Raw genomic sequence first — 23,307 nt, 5'->3', positions numbered from 1 at the left:
CATTGTTATCAACTGCCCTAATTATATTCGTAAAATACACTTCGGTGTTGCGGCATTACAAATTGTGACTTTTTAGATTTTAGACGTACTCGCTATCACTTTTGATAGCTTATGGCTACCGTCCTCGGGCAAAAAATTGAATACAATTAATTTTCGAACGTTCGGCTTTTGAATACTTTTCAAAGTATCAAAGGCACGTGGATGGAATACAGACTAAACTAAAATTAAAACTATTTTCAAAAATCATAGAAATGCACTGCAAATGTTGTAATATTTCAAAAAATACTTAAAAAAGCAATTAACTGAGTTGTATTTGGTTGTGGTACAAATGAAAATGTAAAACCTTCATTTAAAAATTATTTGAATAATGTTATCCATAGTTGTGGGATTTCTAAGGTCGGCGTATTGCTCGTACTGCTCGTATAAAATTGATGTAATTTCCTTATATCCGTCGGTGCCACATTTTGAAGCTGCCGTTCTCGTAAATGCGCTGCTATTTAGCTCCGGATACCCAGTATCACGCGTTATATTTGCGAGAGGCTTTCTTTCTCGTCGCAGAAAACAATTAATTTTCAATTTAACTACTCTGCAGTGACCGACGGATATATCCGTCGAGTCGCAGATCGCGTGGCAGTGGCGAGGGACGGATATATCCGTTAAATTCTTTTGGGAGTATCGCCAAAAACTACCGCAAAAAAGAAATTCGCATAAAAAATGAATTATGTAACAACAAAAAAAGACTTTTCTTTACTAGACATAACTGTTTACAAAATCTTTTTCTGAAATGGTAATGAGAAAAAACATGTGAAAAAATACTTTAAAATTTCCCACATTTATTCTCCACTACTTTGTGATAGCACCATACCTGACTATCCCACTGTTGAAAAGTTAATGGCAAAATATACAGACCCAGGGAGTGCCAATGGGTTCCCCCCTCTCACTCATTTTAGTACAGCTCATCATGAGGAATATAGAGTATTGTATTTTCAATGCCCCTTTGACTGTCCACTATCCAATCACGTATTTAGATATGTAGATGACGTATTGCTTGCATGGGATGGCTCTGCAGATGAATTAGACAACTTTATTCATATGTTAGCTTCTATATATCCATCCATCAACTTTACAGTGGAAGAACAAAAAAATACCAGAATCTCCTATACATATCCAGATCTAAAAAGATCCGAACTGCTATTTTCTGTACACCATAAAAACAACAAAATATTGTTAAATTCAATAATTATTAGTTTATTAAGTATTATTTGTTTCATTATTGAATTCGTGTCGCGGGCCATATCTTTGACGTACCCGATCAAGAGGATATTAAAAACAATACACCGGCAACAGAGTTATCTAAAAAGATACTAGACCAGGGATATCTATAGGCTTACCATAATATTTTTTTCTCAAACCAGGACAATTATGAGAAAATACTGTCAACAGAAAATAAGTACCTACAATTGAAAAGGCTAAATAAAGTTGTTAATAAAAAAACAAGTTAAAAACAATTTTTAATAAATCAGTACCTTCAAAATATGACAATATATTTGAGGAAGTTCCTTCCACTGCTACTAGGCTTGCCTTATGTATGTTTCACACGTTTTAAGTGATTTTAACGTCCGAATGCCCACCACAAATTATTGAAAATTCTGAAAAGCACACTTCGCCTTTCACTTTGTCAATACAATCATAAACTTTTTCAAAAACGGATAATCCTTTTTTAATCCATCGGTAAACACACGGTTTCTTTTTGGCATTTTGGAGATTAAATTAATTTAATGCACGGTACAAAATAATCGCAAATGCCAACTAGCGACTCGAACTCGACTAAGATAGAACGTGCGGAGCAACGACGTGCCAGTGTAAGTTTGAGTGTTTCCAACTCTAATTGAAGCAAAATATCTAAAAAATGAAATATAAACATCTGGATCTCAGGCTACATGCTATTATAAATTCTGTAAAAAAATATCTAGATGAAAAAATAAAACATCTAAATTCATTAAGTTATATGCTATAGATTTTGGGGGAAGCATCTAGACAACATTAAAAGTACAGTACTTAGATCTAGATACACTCACTGTTGCCAATCTAAATATTTTGTGACAGAGGAGACATTTTAGTTGCCAAATCGCCATTGTGCCGGAGGCTGCACTATTTTAATTTATTAGATATTCGGTGCTTTCAAAATTTTACCAAATAACCGGGACAAAATGAAAAACTGGCTGGGACGCAGGGACCACGTCGTCAAACCGGGACACCCGGTAAGTCTAGATATCTACCGCTTTGGACACACCAAATTACTTAAGCAGTGCAATGTTCAAAGAGAGTTATTTATACGGGAGAACCTCTATATATCTGCCGTAACACCGTGCAATACACCGACCTTAGAAATCCCGCAACCATGGATAACATTATTCAAACAATTTAAATTACGATTTTACATTCTCATTTGTACCACAACCAAATATAGCTCACTTAATTGTTTTTTAAATATTTTTAGGGACATTACATCATTTGAAGTGCATTTCTATAATTTTTGAAAATATTTCAGTTTATTCTGTATTCCATCCACGTACCTTTGATAATTTGAAAAGTCTGTTCAAAAGCCAAACATTCAAACCTAATTATATTATTTTACATTTATTACTTTGTGTTTTACTGCTAATTGGAAGTATTGAACCCAATGTCTCAAACTCCACTTCCTCCCCTCTCCCAAAGTCTCTCGTGTCCGTCGTCGGTATCCTAGCGAATCGGTGTTAAAAACTCAATGCGTGGATTCTTTTTTTCTCCTTTGACCAAATCGGCCTCGTCAATTCCTCAAAAATTTGCTACATTTCTCGAGGAGCATTTTGTTATTATCTTATCGAAATTAGATAAATTATCGACAAAATTTGATTGGTTGGTTAATTTGCATAAGGAACGAGGAACGTTTAACTACTACCAAAAAGAAACTGGAAGAATTATCCAAACTTACATCAACTTCTTTGAGCCAGTTTTCTCTTCTTTTGTATTTTTTGAACACTTCCAGTAATAGAACTATTATTTTTCTTTTTGACACTTGCTGGCTTTCGGTATAACGAACCTGACATTTTGAATTGCTGGGATTGGTTAAGAGACCAAATGAAGATTTTTTTTTAATCTCCCCTAAAAACTGTTATAAAATACCCCAAAAATAATCTAGTCATTGCAGAACTAGAGACCGAAACCAACAAGAGTTTAATCTTTAAGAATTCGAGAAGAATTTGTTCAAATGAGAAATCTAAAATAAATATTTTAGGTGACATGGTGGTCTAGAATGTGAAGGAAAAAGCTTATCCACTACTATAAAGAAGCATAACAGCAGTATAAAGTGGCTTATCTTAGAGCTGATTGTTTAACAATTGGTGGGAAAATTTTACTTTTGATTTAGAAAATAATGCCTTGCTTCAAACTGCTACTTTTTTACGGATAAGAAAGCTATAGAGCAGCGATTCTCAACCTTCTTAGCTCCACGACCCCTCAAATAGTAAATATAAATAAAATTAATATTTCGCGACCCCCCCCCCCCCCAAGGAATAATAACAGTAAGCCTATAATTACTAATTGAATTTTCACTGTAATTATAAATGTAAATTTTTTTAAATACAGTCAAACCTGTTTTTATGCGCTCTTTTTATGTGTGATTTTTATTTGTGCAATTTTTTTAATGCAAATTTTTAATTTTTGCGGTTTTTTTGTGCGGTATAGTTGGCGACTAGTTTCGTGCGATTCGTCATGTCTCACGTTGACTTATTATAGCTAAATAAACTTATTATAGCATAAATGCACTTATTATAGTAATATTATTGCATGAATATGCGAAAAATGAAATAATTTACTTTTTAAGTCAACAAAACACCACCTGGACAAAAATATGTAAAACAGACGACAGACCAGACGATGCAGTCGAGTGCTGACATCTGTTGTCAATAAATTCTATTTCGTACGGTTTTGAGTTATTTTCTATGTGAGACTTGTTTTATGCGGTCCCTGTTGACCGCATAAAAAAAAATATTTTTTAATGTGTGTTGCGAAAACTATTATTTACAGCCATTCGTGAAGTTTCGTGTGATTTTTTTTTTTTAATGCGGTCCCTATCCCCTGCATAAAAACAGGTTTGACTGTACAGTGCTAAAAACTAAATACAGGAATTGTCTTTTATCATTTGAAAACAATTTGCTTTTGTGTGTTTCTAACATAGATCCACGTATGGAGAAAATTTTAAATGAAAAACAAATGCAATCATCACATTAATTTCTTTTCTGTACAATGTGTACAGAAAAGAAATTTTACTTATTGTAAGTAAAATGTTTATAATAAATGATTTTTTTCTCATATTTATCTCAGTTTATAATAAATGATTTCGTTATTGTTTTGCGACCCCCCTTTAATATCATCGCAACCCCCAGGTTGAGAAACGCTGCCGCAGAGGATCAAACATAACTAAGGAAGTGTCTAGGAAAATGAGTGAGTTTGATTTGAATACAGGGTGTTCGGAAATTCTCTTTACAAACTTCTAGGATTTGTAGAGGGGAGTGAGTACGTAATATTTTGATTAGGAACTGTAAAAACTGTTCCTAATGGTACGTTTCCATCGTAGAATGGAAATGTACCATTAGGAACAGTTTTTATGTTGTTAGAACAGAAACGGTACATTTCTGTTCTATGACAGTTTCAATTCAGATGTTTAACTCTTCCACTTCTGCTGAGGGAAAGAGAAAAGTCTCAGAGTGTACCAGAACGTGCTTCGTAGGTACAATGTCTCTAAGAACGTTGGTGGAACGTAAGATATGTCACATAGAGCCGCTGTTCTAATGCATCAGTACTGTTCTGTATGTACAGTATGCTGGGTTCTTTTTGTTTGGAATAATGTAAACACACAAAGTTTGTGTGTTAATAAAAACAAATGTGTTTAAGTGATAAATGAATGTTTTGTTATGTTTTTTTTCAAATAGTTACTTGATAATTGCACTGCATCACGGCTAATTCAAATTTTTCGAGCAGAAATGGAAGAGTTAAACATCTGAATTGAAACCGTCGTAGAACAGAAATGTACGTTTCCGGACATGGGTTTCTAATCAAAATATTATGTACTCACTCCCCTCTAAAAGTCCTAGAAGTTTGTAACGGGAATTTCCGAACACCCCGTATTTTAGTTCTTTCTTTTCTATTGAACGTTGTAAGCAGAATCAAAAGGCCAGAAAGGGAATTGCTTGACAGGCCCTCAATCATGTTGAAGTGCACCCCATCCAGGCCCAAAGTAGCACTCCAAGCAACAGAGCTGCAACCAACCCAGTGAATGGCACACTGCATCCCTCATTGGATAAAGAACCAAAAGTTAAAGCTTTGTTTCCCCATACAGACCCCACAAAGTTTAAAACCAATGGGATACACTATACTGCCAGACACCACGGAGAAGGCCACACCCAACAGGTCAGAAACATCCCGCACATCACTAATTATTAAGGCATTATCCCCAGCATGGACAAAGAGGAAAATTCATAAAGATTGGGATTCATAAAATTAATGGAAGATGCAGCACCGGACGCACGCCCTTTTCAAGAATCCCCCGCCCCACCTCTTAAAATGCAACCAAACTACCAGCAGTGTGGTCGTCGTAAGGGACCTTTCTGACCCAGACGAGCAGCAAGAGTAGTTAGAGACGATACCATTGCCACCGTCGGTACCGAAATTTGAGGAAACCAAAGGATCAGAATTTGAGAAATGACAAGATCGTTAAACATTACAGGGAAATAATTTGTGCTATACTGATGCTCAAATGCTTTTTTCGAAGTCAAACGGCAGTATCGCTACAGAACCTCGATAAGTACAAGGACAGAGGGGAATTCTCGAGATTTGTCGATCGACGATAAAATGTGGTGCTACTATTTTATGCCAGTGTCAACCTGTCAGACGACAGTAGTGGAAGCACCTCAAAGACCAATGTCCACCTTACCAGAAAACAGAAATGAAAAAATTAGTAGATTCCATTTCTTCATTTTCTGTTTTAATTCTATCTCCACAATACCAGAATTGAATCAACCATAACATATAGCGTCCAATAGCCGACTACACCACCGTCTTTACAATAATATAGACTGGAATCGGGTAACCTACGGTCCAAGGGCAAATTCCGGTCCCAAACGTTCGTAATCCAAACTGTGGCTATCTTCAAAATATATAAACGACCCTCAAAATAATGGTATAATTAGGTTTATTGTATATTAGAACTTTTTTTATTATACACCAATTCTTTGTGTTAGCCTATTTATTTTTTGCATATACCCTTCTTTTTTATTTCTTTTATGATCCACTTGTTTGAACAGGTCATCTATAAATTGTACACAAACACAAACCTTTACATTATATTTGGCCAGTAATTTAAAAAGGAGCCCACCCATGATATAGACAAACTTCCTGGTATAGAGGAAGGAATACTTCCTAACCTTTTCTAAAAATATCAACATAAAATGTTACTATGCTTTTTAATTGGCCAAAATACAAATGAAGATGTTAACAGAAAATTTAAAGTATTTTCTATTCTTCCGTGGGTTTCCATCTCGATTTTGGTGAACAAACTTAAGAAGAGGAAGTAATATCACTTTTCTGTTTTATGTTTCTGGAGCTTTTCCGATACGGAAATCAACCTTGGCCACAGACTGTATTATTTATACTTTTTAAATGACTTTGGCATAAAGTAAGTTTGGGCTTACTTTTTAGAATTTTTATTAATAAGTAACTTTTATCACCCGACGTGGCCAGATTTAATCTGGTAATCATTTGGCTTTAATATATAAACATCTCAAAGTCTAGTAATTACGGTGGAACCTTGCTTAACGAGCATAATTTTACTCGTTATGGGCACGGGACTGCACCGTTCCATTGTCGAAATCTCGGGCATATTCTTACGTTTTTGCTAAAACTTCATAGTATTTAAGAAAAATACAATATGAATAAATCCGGCATTGTTTTGCTTACGAACCGTTATCGTACTTCTAAGACGCCGCGTTCGGGGTGGTAGTCAATTCGGTCGACCTTTCCGTTCGGTTAGCTTGCCGGTCTTCCCGGCTTTGCTAGGTAATTAGTCTATGCTAAGGCGTACCTCTCTAGAAGGAAATCGGTTACGTCGATCGATCCGATTACGTCTACGAATAGTGTCGTCGTCGCGTCGAACGAATGATTCCGGGACAGACGACAGAGTCCGTGGTTGTTTTCACGAATTTATTTTACAGAACTATATACAAGAGTTACAATTACGGTGGTCGGAGCGTACGACGAGGCGAGCAACCGGACGGAATCGCATAGTCGACCCAAAAAGTCGTTAGCCGCGGTCCGACGGCACGTAAGTTGGGGGCGGTGGTCAAACGCCGTGTCGAAACCGACGCAATGTAATCTTTCGCGTAACATTTGAGTTTATTCCTTATTCTACTCTGTAAATGTAATATCGTCGTCGTCGTCTTCCTCCGTGACCCTTTCACTACTAAAAATTTCCATATTTGTGTTAAATTAATATAAAATAGTACGTTTGATTGCCATTAACCCCGATTAACTCTATTAAATTTGTAATATTCACTAAAAGAGTTAGTATACTTTTAACATAATAATTAACTAAATTCTATTAATATTTATTAAAAGACCCTTGTAAGTGCCAAACAGGCTGCACACAAAACTGCATGTAAATGTTTGTGGGTTGGACTCGAGGGCAAGGAAGGCTAGTCCCCATTGGATTGTACTGCCAAAGCCCGAGCATATAACTCTGTCTGACTTTGTATGTTCAGACACCTCAGTAATTACTGGGTACCCTACTGCCTACAATTAATATACAGTCTCTTTGTACTCTGTAGTGCCATTTGGCAGAACAGGGTCAAATACTTAGAGTTGCGATACAAGGCACGTGGCACCATTTATCCCATAGCAGACAATTTCTCAACTTAAGTTTTTCTTTGCAAAATATTTTTCCACATCCTTTGTAAAACGCCAACACAAATTTTGGCGTCTGTCGGAACTATGGCGCCCTCCAAACGGGATAACTTTAATTACGTTCGTCGCGTCGTGAACTCGGACTGCCAAACTAGAGTTATTAGCTATTTGCAAAGCACGTATCTGGCGGCTTGTGGGGAAATCTGTGGTAACTTGCAAAATGCTCGGGGAGCCGGCTCTAAAATCGTACACTCGGGTTACAAAATCTATCGATAGATGGCACTCGTGGCATCGACTCCTCGTCGCGTAACTATTAGCTCGGTCGGGTAAGAAATTTTTGGGCCTTTCTTCTTACGACGACGACAGACCTACAGATCAATATATCTTATTTTTCTTTTCAAACATTGGATTATCATTTAAAATTATCGTAGTTGCTAAATTTCTTCCTTCGCATCAAAAGCACATTAAATATGCCATTCCTAACATCAACATTTGAGAATAAAGGCAATCTATTAAACGTGCTTTACTAGGAAAAATACAAAGGCAATTGTGGTTTTGGGTACTTAATACTTTTACAAGAACTGCCTATTCCACTGTTCTTTAATACTCAAAAGCACTTGGACTGTTTCCTGCTCCATTATAATTTTTTGGTAAGGTATCACTCAATTTGAAACAACTTTTAGTGGTTTACTATTATTTATAACATAAAGGGTTTTCTTTACTAATGGTGTACCATCGAGAAATATGGATAGTCGTGAAATTAATATTCTTTTGTTTTTTTACAGTGCAAGCAGTAATGGAAAAGTATATGCTTAATCTACTTCTGAAAGCTCAACCGTAAAGAAAAAAGAATGTACATAATTAATTAATAAATGACTATTTTATTACAAAAATGATGAGAATTTTTCAATGAAGTTGTGATTTCCTGCACAAATCATATTCTTCTCTTCTGAGTACTGATATAAAGTACTGAAAGAAACAAAAAACAAACAATCTGTTAGATTCTTGCAATACACGTAATACTCGACGAGAGAAAATTATCGAGTCGAGTTAACTTTTGCTTATTTTTTCCCAATTCTAGTATCGACGGGTGTAATAAACTACGACTTTATGCAAAATTACTTTGTGCGGAAAGGGTCCGGAGATGCCGGGTTTTTCGTTCTTTAAGAGAAGGCCGCACGTTCGACAAAACGTCGGTCTGTTCCGAGCTCTTAATTTGATCGACACCCACGGTTTTCTTTGGTCTGCCAATTGTCGTTTATAAATCTGTGACGGTGCAGGTAAATCTAACACGTAAAACGAATGACAAAATAAGTTTCCATACGGTCGGACTTCGTCCGTCCGTTCGTAACAGAACGAAAAAGACGGCGGTAGTTTGTCCGGACTTTTCCGTCTAGTAAAAGTATTCGAGAGGTCGACGGGAGCAGATTCTGCATTTCCGGAAGCGACGGCGGAAAATACGTCCGGCTTATCTACGCATAGCATAGGTCCGTCCGTCCGGATAAAGGAAAAACGGATTGCTTTAGTTAGTTATCTTGCCGGAATAACCGGTCTTAAGCCGATGCTTCCTATGCTTAATAAAATATTCTCGAGGCACGACCCGTGGCATACTTAAACGTTTTTGTCTTTGAGCCGTTCGTTAATTAATATCCTTAGCCACCGTTACACGAGTAAGCAAAATTACTCTTGCAGAGCAGAATGGCTCGAAATTGCCAACCTCGACGTCGTCGTGTGGTCTCGAGGCAGTTTTAGAAAATAAAAAATAGCAATGGCAAAAAAAGGACTTTGCTGTAATAATATGCTATTTACAAATAATGAAACTTACTGTTGTCATAAACAGTAAGAATTTAGTAAAATCGGTTACATAGGAATTTAATATTTTTTAAAATTTACTTATAGCAAAAGAAGTCGTAAGCAAAAGTTGACTCGTGTCGATATTTTTATCTGCCACCGTGTGTAATTTTTATAATGATCTTACAACAATGCATTATAATTTTTTGGGCTACAATTTTCAATTTCAGACCTATATATCCCCACAGCCTGTCCTTCGTTAATCGCCAGAATGGAATTAGATAGATCAAAGATCGGATATGGGCTCGAGGCCCAATTAACAACAGAATTTCTGGTCTAGATCGAGATTTTTGGCTTTTGAATCGAAATCACGTAGACCGGAAGTTACGTCACTTAAATTCAAAATTTTCTCTACGATGGAGTCGCATAGACGACCGGCACGGTTTCGTTTTTATTGGGAGAAGTACGACGTCCCGATATTGCCGATATCGAGTATGTTTTCTACTCGATGCTTTTGGTCCTGTACCGATTTTTTGGCATCGCTACTTTTTTTTGCTTTGAGTATCAAGTCTGGTATCCCAATCTTATTATTAAGCGCAGAGCCCAAACTGTTAGGAAAGGAAAGTTGAAATTTGGTACACAGAATACATCATTAGAATGTACACTAAGAAGAGATTTTCCAAAATCCCCTCGCAGGGGGGAGAGAGAGGATTAAGGATTACCCTCGACTTGGATTTTACTGCACTATTTTAAGTGCAGTTTTTTGTGGGAAATCAAACATATTTTTAGACTCGTAAAAATTCTCTAATTAGTCTCTGAAGAGGGTGAACCTAATTCTTGCACCCGGTGAAAACGGGTAAGATCGGCTATAATCTAATAATCTTAATTTTTGCTATCGTTACTTTTTGCCCAAGCAATGCCAGGCTCATCTGCTAGTTGGTATATAATTGTTTGCACTGACATTTCTAAAATTTGAACACATTTTCCAACGTAAAAGCATTTTACACTATTTTACCTCGTCGTCGGCAATTTCTTATCCATCCCTATCCCACGTATAGTAGTACCCATAGAGAGCATTAGCAGGACTACGTCTAGGGCTTCATTTATGCGTAAGAGACATCGTACGAGTGTAAACCAAAGTACTGACCGAATAGTCAGGATTCGATTCCCAGAGTAACCGACAAAATATTAATTCTGCTCCGGGGCCCAAGCAGCCTTTGTCGTGACGACTACGGCACCTTTTCGGGCAGTAAAAACGACCGGAAGGCGACGCGACGGACCGAACGGCAACAGCCGGCAAGATTTTTGATTTCGATGCTTTAAAACTATTCGCGATGCCGGTATTGATACTTTTGTGGTATTGGGACATCGCCAGGGAGGAGTACGATGCACGTGGGCAAAAACGTCACTAAAATGCAGACCAGATGTGAAAAACTTAGGGCCGGAGACCCCAATTAAGTATATACAAACTTCTGGTCTAGACTGGTTCATTACTTTTTAATTCTTGAATTCTAATATTTAGCTTCAATAGTACTCATAGTAAAATTGCCAATAACTTAAGAGATTTTTGTTATCCCTCCATTTCAAACTAGATTTAAATAATTTTGTAATAGGATATCATGACTAAACTACAATTTGATGATAAATGATCTGATATCTAAAAAATTTTCAAAATTTTGAACACATTTAATAAATTGTACAATAGAATCTGCTTATTGTAATTTCAAATATCATCAGAATTAGTAGGCCTTAAGATATTTTAACAAATTCTTATGAGTAAATGAAAAATTCTTAAGTCAATAACAACACGATTGTATTATTTCTTTCGGATGTCATTAATGTCTAGTTTTTCTGCATTAAAATTCTTAAACAATATTAAAAGTAGCACTTTAGAAATGAAAATATTTTCAAGTACTTTCTGTGTCATTTTGATATAGTCTTTGGCCAACAGAATATTCTTAAAAAATACCATTAGAATACTCATTTGACCAAAAAGAGAACACACATTTAAATTTAAACATGGAACACACACAAATTTAAATATTTAAAGGTCAAAAAAGTATTCTAATGGTATTTTTATAAATTAGTCTATATTGCCCGAAGAAGACATAAATGCAACTTTGAAAGGACTTGCAAATTTTTTGTTATTGCTAAAGTGTTAATTCCATTATTGTCAAAGTACTATTTTTAATATCATTAAAGAATTTTAACATCAAAAGACAGTATTGTTTATTTTGTATAAAATTACAGGTATTCCTTGATTAACATGCAAAATTAATTGTGGCAATCTCTTTATATATGCAGCTTTACCGGTAGTCTTTACTTAACGTAGATACCGTATTTTGATTAATGTGATTTTGATATGTGTGGTAGGATCGAGGGATTAATTGATCGTGCTAATACGGGGATGCCTGTATTTTTCATAAAGTATATATACTGTATTTTTATTTTTGAAATTAATGAGATCTTTTCACACAAAGCATTGGTTAAATATTTCAGTTACAAGTGTTATACAAATAAAATAAGCCAACTCTTGTTAAAGGTGATAGAAGGCAAACATCACAGAGATAAATTATTAATTAAATGGACAGACAGACATTTTATAATATCAGAATTTCTACTAATTGTAGTCTTATTTACTCGACACCCCGCTCGACTTATTGTTTGGTCGTTATCGGCATTAGACGGACTTACGGTATTTAATAAATCTATCGAACGTCGGCACGTACCGTTGTTTCCTCGGATAAATGCATCGCCGTACTTGTTTTTTAACTGGCCGTTCATGTATTCTTCCGTCTGTTCCAGGGCGATGTTCATGTAGCCGTCCAGACAGGCAAGTACTCCTAAACGTAAATATGAAAAAAAAAAAAACTTTTAGAATTTATCGTCTTTCATTTTTTGATTTAATATTCAGACTCAAAACACCATATACTATGTCAGTTTCATATATAGTTATTATATTACACGGCATTTAAATTTTCAATTCTGCTTATGCTTGGTATGTCAAAGACATCAAACTAAGTATAGAAATGACAAACTTGTGCTGCAGAAACGGGATTCCCACTAGCCACTAGTCGATTCATTTTTGCAAACGAAACTATTTGTACAACTAACAAAACTGCCAGCATTTGTCAAATTGCAAAAGGGTTGCCCGTGGTTTTTGTCAGGCTTTACACAATGTTTTCTGGTTGCAATTCAAACACTGCCTGTAGATAGACTTAAACTGGATGAACAGAGCCGGAACTCTCATTCTAACATTCTCAAAGCAAAACAAGGCATTTTGGATGCGATCTTCTGCTACTGACATTTGCTTAAGGCAGGGATGCGCAACCTGCGGCCCGGGGGCCACGTACGGCCCCCTTTCAATGTTTATGCGGCCCGCGGACGGTACAGGCCAATTCCCTTCTTACGAAGTTTCTAAGTATAGAACTTTTTCCCTTTCACAAAGTCATTAGCACCCAACTGTTTTATGACTTTCCCTGAGGTGAGAAATGGGAGGTTGAAGTTCTTCTATTTCTAGCTAACACACTTTCTGATTTAGATATCAAATATTTTACGTCTAATACACAGTACTATAACAATTTTAGAAGAATCAAATAGAATAAAATGATGTCAGAATGTCATTTCCGATGTTATCGGGAAGTTTCTATTTTGGTGGGAAATTTTCAATTTTATGCTTCAGAAAACTTGCTTATTTGTCTAAATAGCGCCAAAAAACATAAAAATAAGTGAAAATAGCACTGAAAAACCACAAAAATAACGACTTTTTAGCATTTGTTTACATTCTAGATTCTGATTGGTATAGTAGAATTTGAATCAATCTTTTCTGAAAAAATGCTTATTCGTCAACCTAGTGTCATTCAAACTAGAAAATACCAATCAGAGTTCAAAAAGGAATGTACAAAAGCTGTAACAACCAATTATTTACAACAAAGTCCCTCCATAGACTAACAATAGAAAAAATGTTTAATTATTATGTCGGACTAGAAAATTAATAGCTGGAATAGAATCATACGACTAAAAGGAAGCCGATTGCACTAAAAAGTTCTGGATTTAATAATTATTTCAAACTCCGTCAAGTCATAAACTTCCCGTGATTATCAACACTGCCCGCGGCTAAAGTAATTAGACTCCTTGAGTCGACAAAGAGTCTAATTACTTTAAAATGGTCCGACCCCCTGGTCGGTAAACTTAATCCTAACCTGGCCCTTCTTCAGAAAAGGTTGTGCATCCCTGCTTAAGGAAAGAAAAAGAAAGTGACCAATGAAACTACACGACTTCATCGCAAAAAACAAGAATTTCAGAAGAACCAAGACCTTCGTCATAAAAAATTAACTTTACATTTCTATGTGCATACGTTTGTGTGTTATTTAACATATATTATTATGCAAAAATTTATATAAAAGTAACTTAAAATTATAGTAAAATTGCTTATTTTTTGGTCGGGTTCCCCTATCCCTATTTACTCTATGTTAAAATGGTCTCGTTTAACGTTGTTCCACTTAGCACTTTGTCGTCTAGAAACACATCCCCCACGTTAAGCGGGGTCTTACTGTACCGTATACAAAAATTGCACACACAATACATAGCAATATAAGTTTTAAAAATATCAAAAATTATTGAGATATTATATTAAAAACTTTTATTTTAAATTTAATTTATCCAATGTGTAAAGTGGTCAATAATAATAGTTGATACACTAGTATACTGCAAACAAGTTAAATTTTATAGAACTTTAACTAATAAATATAATGGGTAATAGAAAAAATTCAAAGAATAAGCATCCTATACTAGTTGCCATTTTCCACAGGGAACCTCAGCTCTTTTACCCTCAATTATATGCACATAATTCTTAATCAGAAATCTTTCATCAAAATGCAAGTCACATATTCACAATTTTCTTCCAAGTTGTAATTCTTTTCAAAAAATTATACATTTCCATTTATCTAATTGATTTGGAAGCGGTGTAAAAAAATGGCATTTCTCAACAGATTTGCAGTAGCCAGACTTACGCCTAGTCACAAAACACTTATTCGACGTGCTGTTGTTTCTTTCTCTTGTAGAAAAAAAATTACAAAAATATTCGAAAACATCAAAACCACCCACTAACCAAATACATAAAACAACTTCTTGCCACAAAGTGACTCGAGTGCCAGCTATCGGCAACCCGACAGATTAACTCTAGAACATAGCCGAGAGACCAATATATCTCTCAATTCTGGTTAAAGACAACTAAGTGCTATTAGAGCCATCTTATGGAAGAAACCAAATGAACTTTTTGGCCAACCTAATAATATAGTAATGATTAAAAAAATCTTGTAAAAAGTAAATTTAATCATAATATTATTTGGGCAATATATTAATTAAATAGACTATATTATACTCAAAATGATTTAAAAACAAAATTTCAGTAGGAAATATATCAGATATTTTTGATTTTGGTATAAAAAAAATTCACAATTTCCTAAGTTTTAAGATTTTCCTTGAAAATTTTAATTTTCTAAGCATCTCTAAATTTTCTATGCAAATTGTCAATATGAATCTTGCTATAGGGTCCACAATTTGAAAAATTTAGCTTTCAATCTTTCTTCTGCTTTCTTTTGAATGTCATTTCTATAATATTATGGCAATTTGTTCCATACAAACTGACCTCAGTGTCCACTACAACTCCTTTTACAGAAGTTTCATGGTTATGAAACTTCTGTAAATACGACCATGACGGATATTAGGCATCAATTACAGATATCATGGCGTTAATATGCAATTGCTAACTTCATTCCTAGAATGTTAACTTATGTCTACAAGTGTTTATATATTATTATAATTAATAATTATTATTTTAATCATAATATTACCAAAGCTAAAGCCCTTTCCAAAGCCATTTTCTAATAAGTCTTAATTTGTTGCCGAAATCACAATAAACTATTTCACCAATACATACAGTATAGTTGTTATTCTGTTTGTTGTTACAAAATGCATTTCGGCTGTATTTGAATAAATTATAAAAATTTCTTAAGAAAAAGCTTAACTGTATATCTAATTCTAGATACAGTCTAAAGAATACAGATGTTCTTATAACTAATGGGACTTAAAATTAAGTTAACATATACAATGTTAAGCCTCAATACATTGTCAATGTATCTGCCAATAAAGTGAAATTAGTTAAAGAAAATTTAATTAAATGTAACATAAATCAAGAATTTATAGAATTAATAAAACTAATCTTTAAAAATAATTATTTTAAAGTATATAATAAAATTTATCAAAAAAAAAAAAAAATTGTATGCCCATGGATTTTATCGTAAGCACGAAATTTGCAGAGATTGGTACGAAAGAAATAGATCGGCAAATATCAAATATGCAAGGAATAGTTTTCTTAACACGTTACGTAGATGATTTATTAGTGATGTTTGTTAATAAAATAACAAATAAGTAAAAAAATATTAGAATTAGTTAATGCATTAAATAATTATATTAAATATGAAGCAGAAAATGGAATTAATAAGAATCTCAATTATCTAGATATATCAATTTGAGAGAAGATAATCAGTTAATAATTAGATTAAAAGATGAAAAACAAAGTAATGTCTCTACATTTACACATTTTTCATCTGTTTTTAATTGACTGATTCTCCTTTAAATATTTATGTCCATTGTATATAAAGAAAAATGTATTCATAATGGAAAAAAGTCTTGTAAAGAATTTTCTTCTTTATCTATCATACATAAAGAAGAAAACAACATATTTAAGAAATTTATGCTAAATGGTTACCCCAAAAAATTACTTGATGAATGGTATTACATATTAACAATAGATTTGAAGTAAATAGTAATAATACCAAGAAAAACATTTTTCCCTTTCCTTATATAAAACATTATTATGAAAAATTAAAATTTAAAAATATTGGTATAAATTTAGTACCTAGCTACAAAAATAAATTACAAAATATAACTGATATGCTTAATAGTAATAAAGAAAATATATTAAATATGTGAGGCGTCATTTATACAATACATTGTACCTTTAAAGATAAAAAAAAATGTTATATTGGAGAAACAAAAAGAATGTTAATAAAAACAGTTAAAAAATACAAAGCAGCCATTCTCTTTGGTATGAATACTGTCAAAGAAATAGTTGTATAATTAATAGAAATGACATTTCAATAAGTTGTAAAGAAAAAAAAAGTATTGTGAAAAGAATTAAAGAACATTATACAATTATAAAACATGTAAATAATAATAATTTAAATACAGGTATGCAAATCTTCAACACAAACCTAGGAGTTTATTAGTACAGGTATGCAGCTAGTGGAATGCTGGGATAGTTTTGTAAATATAAATGCATGAACTGATTGCTAATGGATAGTGTTATTTGTTGGCAGCTAAACTCGGTGTAACGAAGAGAAAATGCTACAAGATCAAAATTATAATGCTACAAAAATTATCGAAATATTTTTTTACGAAAGCTTTACGTAAGTCGTGTTTTATTTGTTACGACCGAAGGTGGCCATTTAGAGCCAGAATGCATTTTGTAACAATAAATAGATTAATAAATAAATGTATTGGCGAAACAGTAGATTGTAATTCTTACTTTGTCACTAGAGCCACAACTGGACTTATTAGAAAGTAGCTTTGGAAAGAGGAACCCTAGCAAATACCTATTGGTAACATTACAATTAAATTATTTATTTAGCTACCCAGAGAAAAAAATTAATTATTGTCTTTTAATAAAAAATATTAAATAAATTGCAATTGTATGATGAACCTGAGAATATTTTAATATAAATGTCTTAAACATTTCTATTATAATAGTACCTCTATAATCTACTCCAGAATTCAGTTTTACAACAACAGGTCTTCCTATTATCTGTTTGAGAAATTCACTAGGTGTCTGTCTTCTACTCATGTCAAATTATTTTTCTGAAAAACAAAAATTGCAATAAAAACTCAAATAAAAATTCAGAAAGTTAAAAACTGTACTATTATAGGACAGATATTACTAGAACAGGAATTTCTTAACAAGGTTTCATTTATTAAATGAGAATAAATTAGTTAGAAAAAAATTAAAAGAAAAATGCAAATACATAGTAATTGCAATTAAATTTGAAATGTATCCTATATTCAATACAGTTAGAGAAATTTAGCAGCCCAAATGCATCAGCTGGTGACATTTCAGGAAACAATTCCATAAAAAAATTAGTACCAAAAAGCACGATTATGGCACTTTTCATACTACAAACAACAAACACTTTATTTTTAAAGACCCACTTACTATACAAAGGCCTCAATGTGGTCCTTATTTTGAAGGTACAAAAGCTGAATGCAATGAACAGCAGAATATATAGTGATACTCTATGATACTTCTTATATAATGTGTAATATCTGTCTTCCAAGGTAGACAAATTTACATTTCATCAATAAATCACAATTTTTAAACAATTCCAGAACCAAAAACAACAAAGATTAAGATCCAGAGAGAAAAGGTGGCCAGGCAGAAGGAAACATGCAACTAATCACTCTGTTCGGTGAAATGTCTCACAAACTGCCATATGTAGCATCAAACACGAAGACGCTCGGTCTTGTACAGAAGTGGTTGGATCGAGGCATTGTCACCGTTGCAGTCGAGATATGGCAGCGTTAAAAATCTCTATCTCTGGACCATAGAGCATGTCACAGGCCTATTGGAACTAGCTTGTTTAAAGAGGAATGGTCCAAGAGTAAATGTTATTGTGAATCTACACTAGGACACTGTTGTATAAAAATTACAAGTTAAAAGCTTATCAGTAACTTTATGCAATCAAAATTGCTTATGCTAGAAAACAACTTGTTACATTCACTTTTTACAAAACATTTTATTCAACATATTTTTCTTAAAACTAATTTGTAACTTACAAAACTAGCAACAACTGCAACAGTTTTTGCAACGAGGTCCAGACCATAACTTTAGGAAATTGCAGACCGGAAAGCACAGTTTGCTTTACCCACACGCAACGGTGTTCGCCGTTCCGCCGAGGTGAAAATCTGTCGTTGCTCCAAAGATCTTCCACGACCAACACATCTATTTCTATTCTGGCAAGGAAAGCCAATGGAAAGGTCAGTTGTATTCCCAGCCTGGAACAAACCCTACCATAGTGTAATCCAGTGTTTCGCAACCGGTGGGCCACGGCACACTGGTGTTCCATCACGCGGTGAAAGGTGTGACGTGAACTTTTACAATATTCTGTTAATTTTAAGTTTTATTTATATATTTTTATCACAGTTGTGTTTCTTATGCTTGTATTTCATTCTCTGCCGCAGCACTGATGAAATAAGATGATGTTTATTACAACCCACGCATTTTTATGTATTCTAAGAAATTATATGTAAAATAAATTTGCTCACAGGTGTTGATGTCTGTTTAATAATAATAATAATAATAAGTTAGTGGCATTACGTAATTCTATTAACAGTATCAAATCATACATTTTTGAGGGGAATAACATTTTGGGGTGCCGTGTTGGGTTATGGGTGTGCCGCAAGTAGAAAAAGGTTGCGGAACACTGGTGTATTCTTTTACTGATTAGCGCAAAAATATGGCACAAAATCTCACTAATGAAGGCAGCACTTACATTTGTAGATGACACCAGCTAATCCTGATATAGAAAAAATGACTAAAGATCTTAATGAAGATCTTCATAAATAAAGCATCACTGTGCTTTTAAAGAGTCTGCACTGGATTTTCAAATTGTACTGTACAAGGATAGGGGAGAAAAATTTACAGTCATCCCAGGCAACTCTATTAAAGTGTTACGTACGAAATCACCATAAGCCAAGAGTCCATCATAATATAATAATTTGAAAGAAAATTTTAGCATGCCGCCCCGAGGAAATTGAGAAAAAGTAGCGATCCTCTTTACCGACAGACGTACGCCAGAACCTCTGCACGTCATAAACATTTCTATGGTCTCACGTTATTTCTCAGTCCGATCTAGCATCTTCCCAGAGTTCAATTACTGGTACATTCCCAGGCTTTCTCTGCTAGCACCATCTCCATTAAGTCTTAATTAAGTCTCTCTCCATTAAGTAAAAACAATCTTAGTGCTCACAAGCTATTAAGAAGACTAGACAAAAAGCATATCATAGTATCCATTAAGTCTTTTGTAATATTTCTTCTATTCTCTGCAAAATATTTTTCAAACCATCTTTTGCTTGCTTCAATAAACATACAACTTTTCATGTTTCCATTTTTGAGATATAACTGATATGTTACGAATTATTATTATATCCTGCAATCGTCAATACAGAAGGTACTATATTAGTATTAGTAGAAATATGGCTATTTGGATAGCCATATAGTCAACTGAATTCCTTAATGTGTAAATACGAATATCCACAGCCGGGACAAACGGCACAGTTACGAACAGACGGGATTTCGAACTGACCAAGTTTGAATTAACGAGGACTTCCCGCATCAGACCGACATCAAGAGGCGCAGACGATTTGCCCGGGACTTCCCTCAAAAAATATTTGGTATTTTCCATTTCTGACTTCCCGCCAGCAAATTGTGCCAAACGAAGACAACAAATATTTATTTTCGCCTGTTTTTGCCATCCATGCATACGTTTGTGTATTTTCTCATTTTTTTGTTATTATTTTCAAACTGGAATAGATTATTCTATTCCGAAAACAACCAGAACCAAACTCGACCAGAAAATACTCTGTCACTAATTGAAGAAATAAAAAGCAAAAAAAAAAAAAAAAAAACTCAAACAACACTAAAAAATACAAATCACCCGTAACCACAAAAGCAGCAGCACAAATTATCACTTGAGAATTATCCGTCTTCTAGATTTCAGACAAACGTCCATCACAGATGTACCGACCAAAGGCAATGGTCGGCCAACGCTGAAAGTGCAGAGTCCCCGGATTCCTGTCTGCCGTGCCACGTGTCCGCAGGCAAGTGTTGAGTCAGGAACAATGTCAATGTCTCCAAATACTCAAACTCAAAGGATCGAACACGCCTACCGGCCGGCAGTTCTGAGTGAAGGAGGGATCTCCATGTGGATAAAATCGCGGCTCCAACTATTTGTCACATGTCGTATCCGCCTGGCAAAGATCGAGAAGTCTCTCCCCGCCGTGGTCCGTGCGTCGGCATCCATTCAATCCCAAATGGCACGAGTGGAATCAGGCTGCCGAGCAAATGCCGGACTTGTTTGGCATGGGTGCGACTCCGGCAGCGGTGCATCTGCGGCACCCCATAAATTCGGCAACAGGCGAGCAGTTGACCCAGGCAGACATCCGCCGTCCGAGGACGGTAATTTCCACCGGGAGGTCTCCAGTGGTAACACAACAGGAGAAGTCTCTGGCAGCTATCTCTACATTGAAAGCCAATGTTAACAAGATAAGCAAAGCTAGAACATCCTTTTCCCCCGATAAGGAGAGAGCTCCAATCACTAGCTATAATGAAATTTTAAAACAGGATATACAGCCACCAGAACTCACTAAGGAACCCCAGAAGCCAATACATACTGTCCTCATTTATAGTGAAAACAAGGATAATATCTCAGAGAAAACACGTGCACTGCTTATCAATAACATTAAGTCCACAGAGATGGGACTATGGGTCAAGAGACTCAGGAAAATCAACAATGGCGGAGTAGCTGTGGATTTAGTTGATTTCAATGACCACAGAATCTTGATTTCACAATCTTGTTCACGCTCTCTTGGAGGAACTCCAAGAGAGTGTGAACAAGATTCCAGGCTGTGTGCTAAACCTGCAAAGAAGCATCATCCCCTTGTCAAGATTGTCTCCGTACCTGTTTCTATAGAAACAGACTCTCTCACAAAATACATTTCTGAGCAAAACATGGAAATTAACTGCTCATTTAAAGATGGGAACATTGACAACAATGTCTGGATAAGGTACTCTATCAAAGAGAAGAATCCAAATTATGTGACATGGGTCTTAGAGGTTTCTCCCAAATTATGTGACATCATGCTCAAAGAAGGGAAGATTTGTTTAGAGTGGATCAGATGCCCTATGTACGACTTCGTACCCACGAACCAATGTCTCAAGTGCCTCAGATTTGGTCATCACGCCCGGGACTGTGCCTTGGAAACAACAGTGTGTAGCCACTGTGAAGGAAACCACCTATTCAAGAACTGTTGCAACAAAGAGCAGACACCAAAATACACCAATTGTATCAGAGAAAACTATAAAAACCACAACACAATGGATAAATGTTGCCAGGTCTACCTACGGGTAAAGGCTCAAGCCATCGAGCGGATAGACTATACTCCCTAACATCTATTTTCTGCCGTGCTCGTCGACAAGTTTGCGTCATCATCCTGCCATTACTGTCTTCTGTACAGCTCTGGCTGTGACTCTGTTACTGCCGTAACCACTTTGTTCACTGTACTGTTTCGTATCCACTTGTTTCATAACATACTTGCTATTATATTGTAATACCCCAATTGTTTGATAGCCACTTTGTAACCTTTGCATCGTATACTTTGTAAAGCGTATCACTTCACATCAGCTAATATCTTGTAATATCCTGACTGTACGGTAAGCTATTTGTAATCTTTGTATTGTATTTTATTCTATTGTAAATGCACTTGCTTTAGTGTAACATATTTCCTTTTGTGCTATATACCATTACGTGTATACTTATTTACTTAATCTTTTTACTTTAATTGTATTTGTATTTTATCTGTATCTCGTACCAAGTTCCTGTAATTCTATATTGTTATACCTTGTTATTAACCGGTTGTGCTAACTGCGGTACCGGTGCCCGTACCTCGTGGAAGGCAATAAAGAAACGAACGAACGAAAGAGAGGGCTCCAGAACCCCACTCGCATTTTACCGCCCGCCAAAAACTTTTGCTTCTTTTAACGCCCATTTTTAATTGTTTCGCGGCCTTTCGGATAACGAACTCGTATCCATCCTAGAAAATTTAACTAGCAATTAGTGAGGTTAGTTGACGGTAGCGATCTAGTGACGGCAAACGTAACCAAAACGAGGACCACATCAAAGTGTAATCACACGTTTCCGAGTGACGAAGACCTGAAAATGGTCCTACAAGTGGATGTTATTATTGTTGTTCAAAATACGTTACGTTCCATATAATAAACAATTTACACTGAGGTTTTGTGGATGCACGTGTACGGTAATGTCGTAACTCGCAACGCACACAGTCCGGGGCTAAACTGAAACTTTGCCTGGGAATTATTTAGTTACTAAAGACGTTTGCCGGAATTATTGTCGTCGGGGTTCGCCGGTAACGTCGAGTACTTTAATTGGACAAGACATTTTTTGTCGAATAAACCACGCAGCTACTTTACCAAACCGAAAATTCCTCAATTCATGAAGGTAAAATTCAGTTCAAATTTATTCACATTTCTTTTTAATCCCAATTTGAAACGTTTACAACGATTTGACCGGTTAAAGCACGAAAGTAACGAAAGTAAGAATTAAGAAAATAAGACTCACTCCACTCGAAAATGACCCACCGATCCAAACCATCAAACTTTGTTGCTAAAATCCGTCGTCGGGAGGCGCCAAACTCTAGCGTTGCCAGGCTAGGAATATCGTCTGC

The 23,307-nt window shown here is 35.1% G+C and overlaps 2 protein-coding genes across 2 annotated transcripts in view; one reads left to right on the top strand and one right to left on the bottom strand.

Moving 5' to 3' along the window:
- LOC136988068 (DNA-binding protein RFXANK-like) overlaps nt 1-8,831 on the top strand; it is a 24,696-nt gene extending 15,865 nt beyond the window's left edge. Inside the window, exon 6 of the mRNA XM_067285872.1 lies at nt 8,724-8,831. Within this exon, the coding sequence (XP_067141973.1) occupies nt 8,724-8,779 (56 nt within the window). The 3' untranslated portion in view covers nt 8,780-8,831. The remainder of the gene's footprint in view (nt 1-8,723) is intronic.
- LOC136988071 (U6 snRNA-associated Sm-like protein LSm6) lies at nt 8,800-23,307 on the bottom strand. Its single transcript, XM_067285874.1, has 4 exons — nt 23,202-23,307; nt 17,545-17,649; nt 12,459-12,572; nt 8,800-8,907 (listed from the first exon to the last, which is right to left on the bottom strand). The coding sequence occupies exons 2-4, from the start codon at nt 17,633-17,635 to the stop codon at nt 8,873-8,875; spliced, it is 240 nt and encodes a 79-aa protein (XP_067141975.1). The 5' UTR covers nt 17,636-17,649; nt 23,202-23,307; the 3' UTR covers nt 8,800-8,872.

This window comes from Centruroides vittatus, unplaced genomic scaffold (genome assembly GCF_030686945.1).
Source record: "Centruroides vittatus isolate TY-2023 unplaced genomic scaffold, ASM3068694v2 scaffold_3046, whole genome shotgun sequence".
Lineage (NCBI taxonomy): Eukaryota > Metazoa > Arthropoda > Arachnida > Scorpiones > Buthidae > Centruroides > Centruroides vittatus.
Note: the sequence above shows the minus strand (reverse complement) of the source record. Positions and strands in the feature narration are given on the sequence as shown.

Excerpts from the sequence above, each read along its gene's own strand:
- LOC136988071 (XM_067285874.1), bottom strand. The coding sequence starts at position 17,635 with ATGAGTAGAAGACAGACACCTAGTGAATTTCTCAAACAGATAATAGGA. Across the intron at positions 12,573-17,544 it reads TTCTGGAGTAGATTATAGAG|GAGTACTTGCCTGTCTGGAC; the intron begins GTACTATTATAA and ends ATTTACGTTTAG. Across the intron at positions 8,908-12,458 it reads ATTTATCCGAGGAAACAACG|TACTTTATATCAGTACTCAG; the intron begins GTACGTGCCGAC and ends TGTTTCTTTCAG.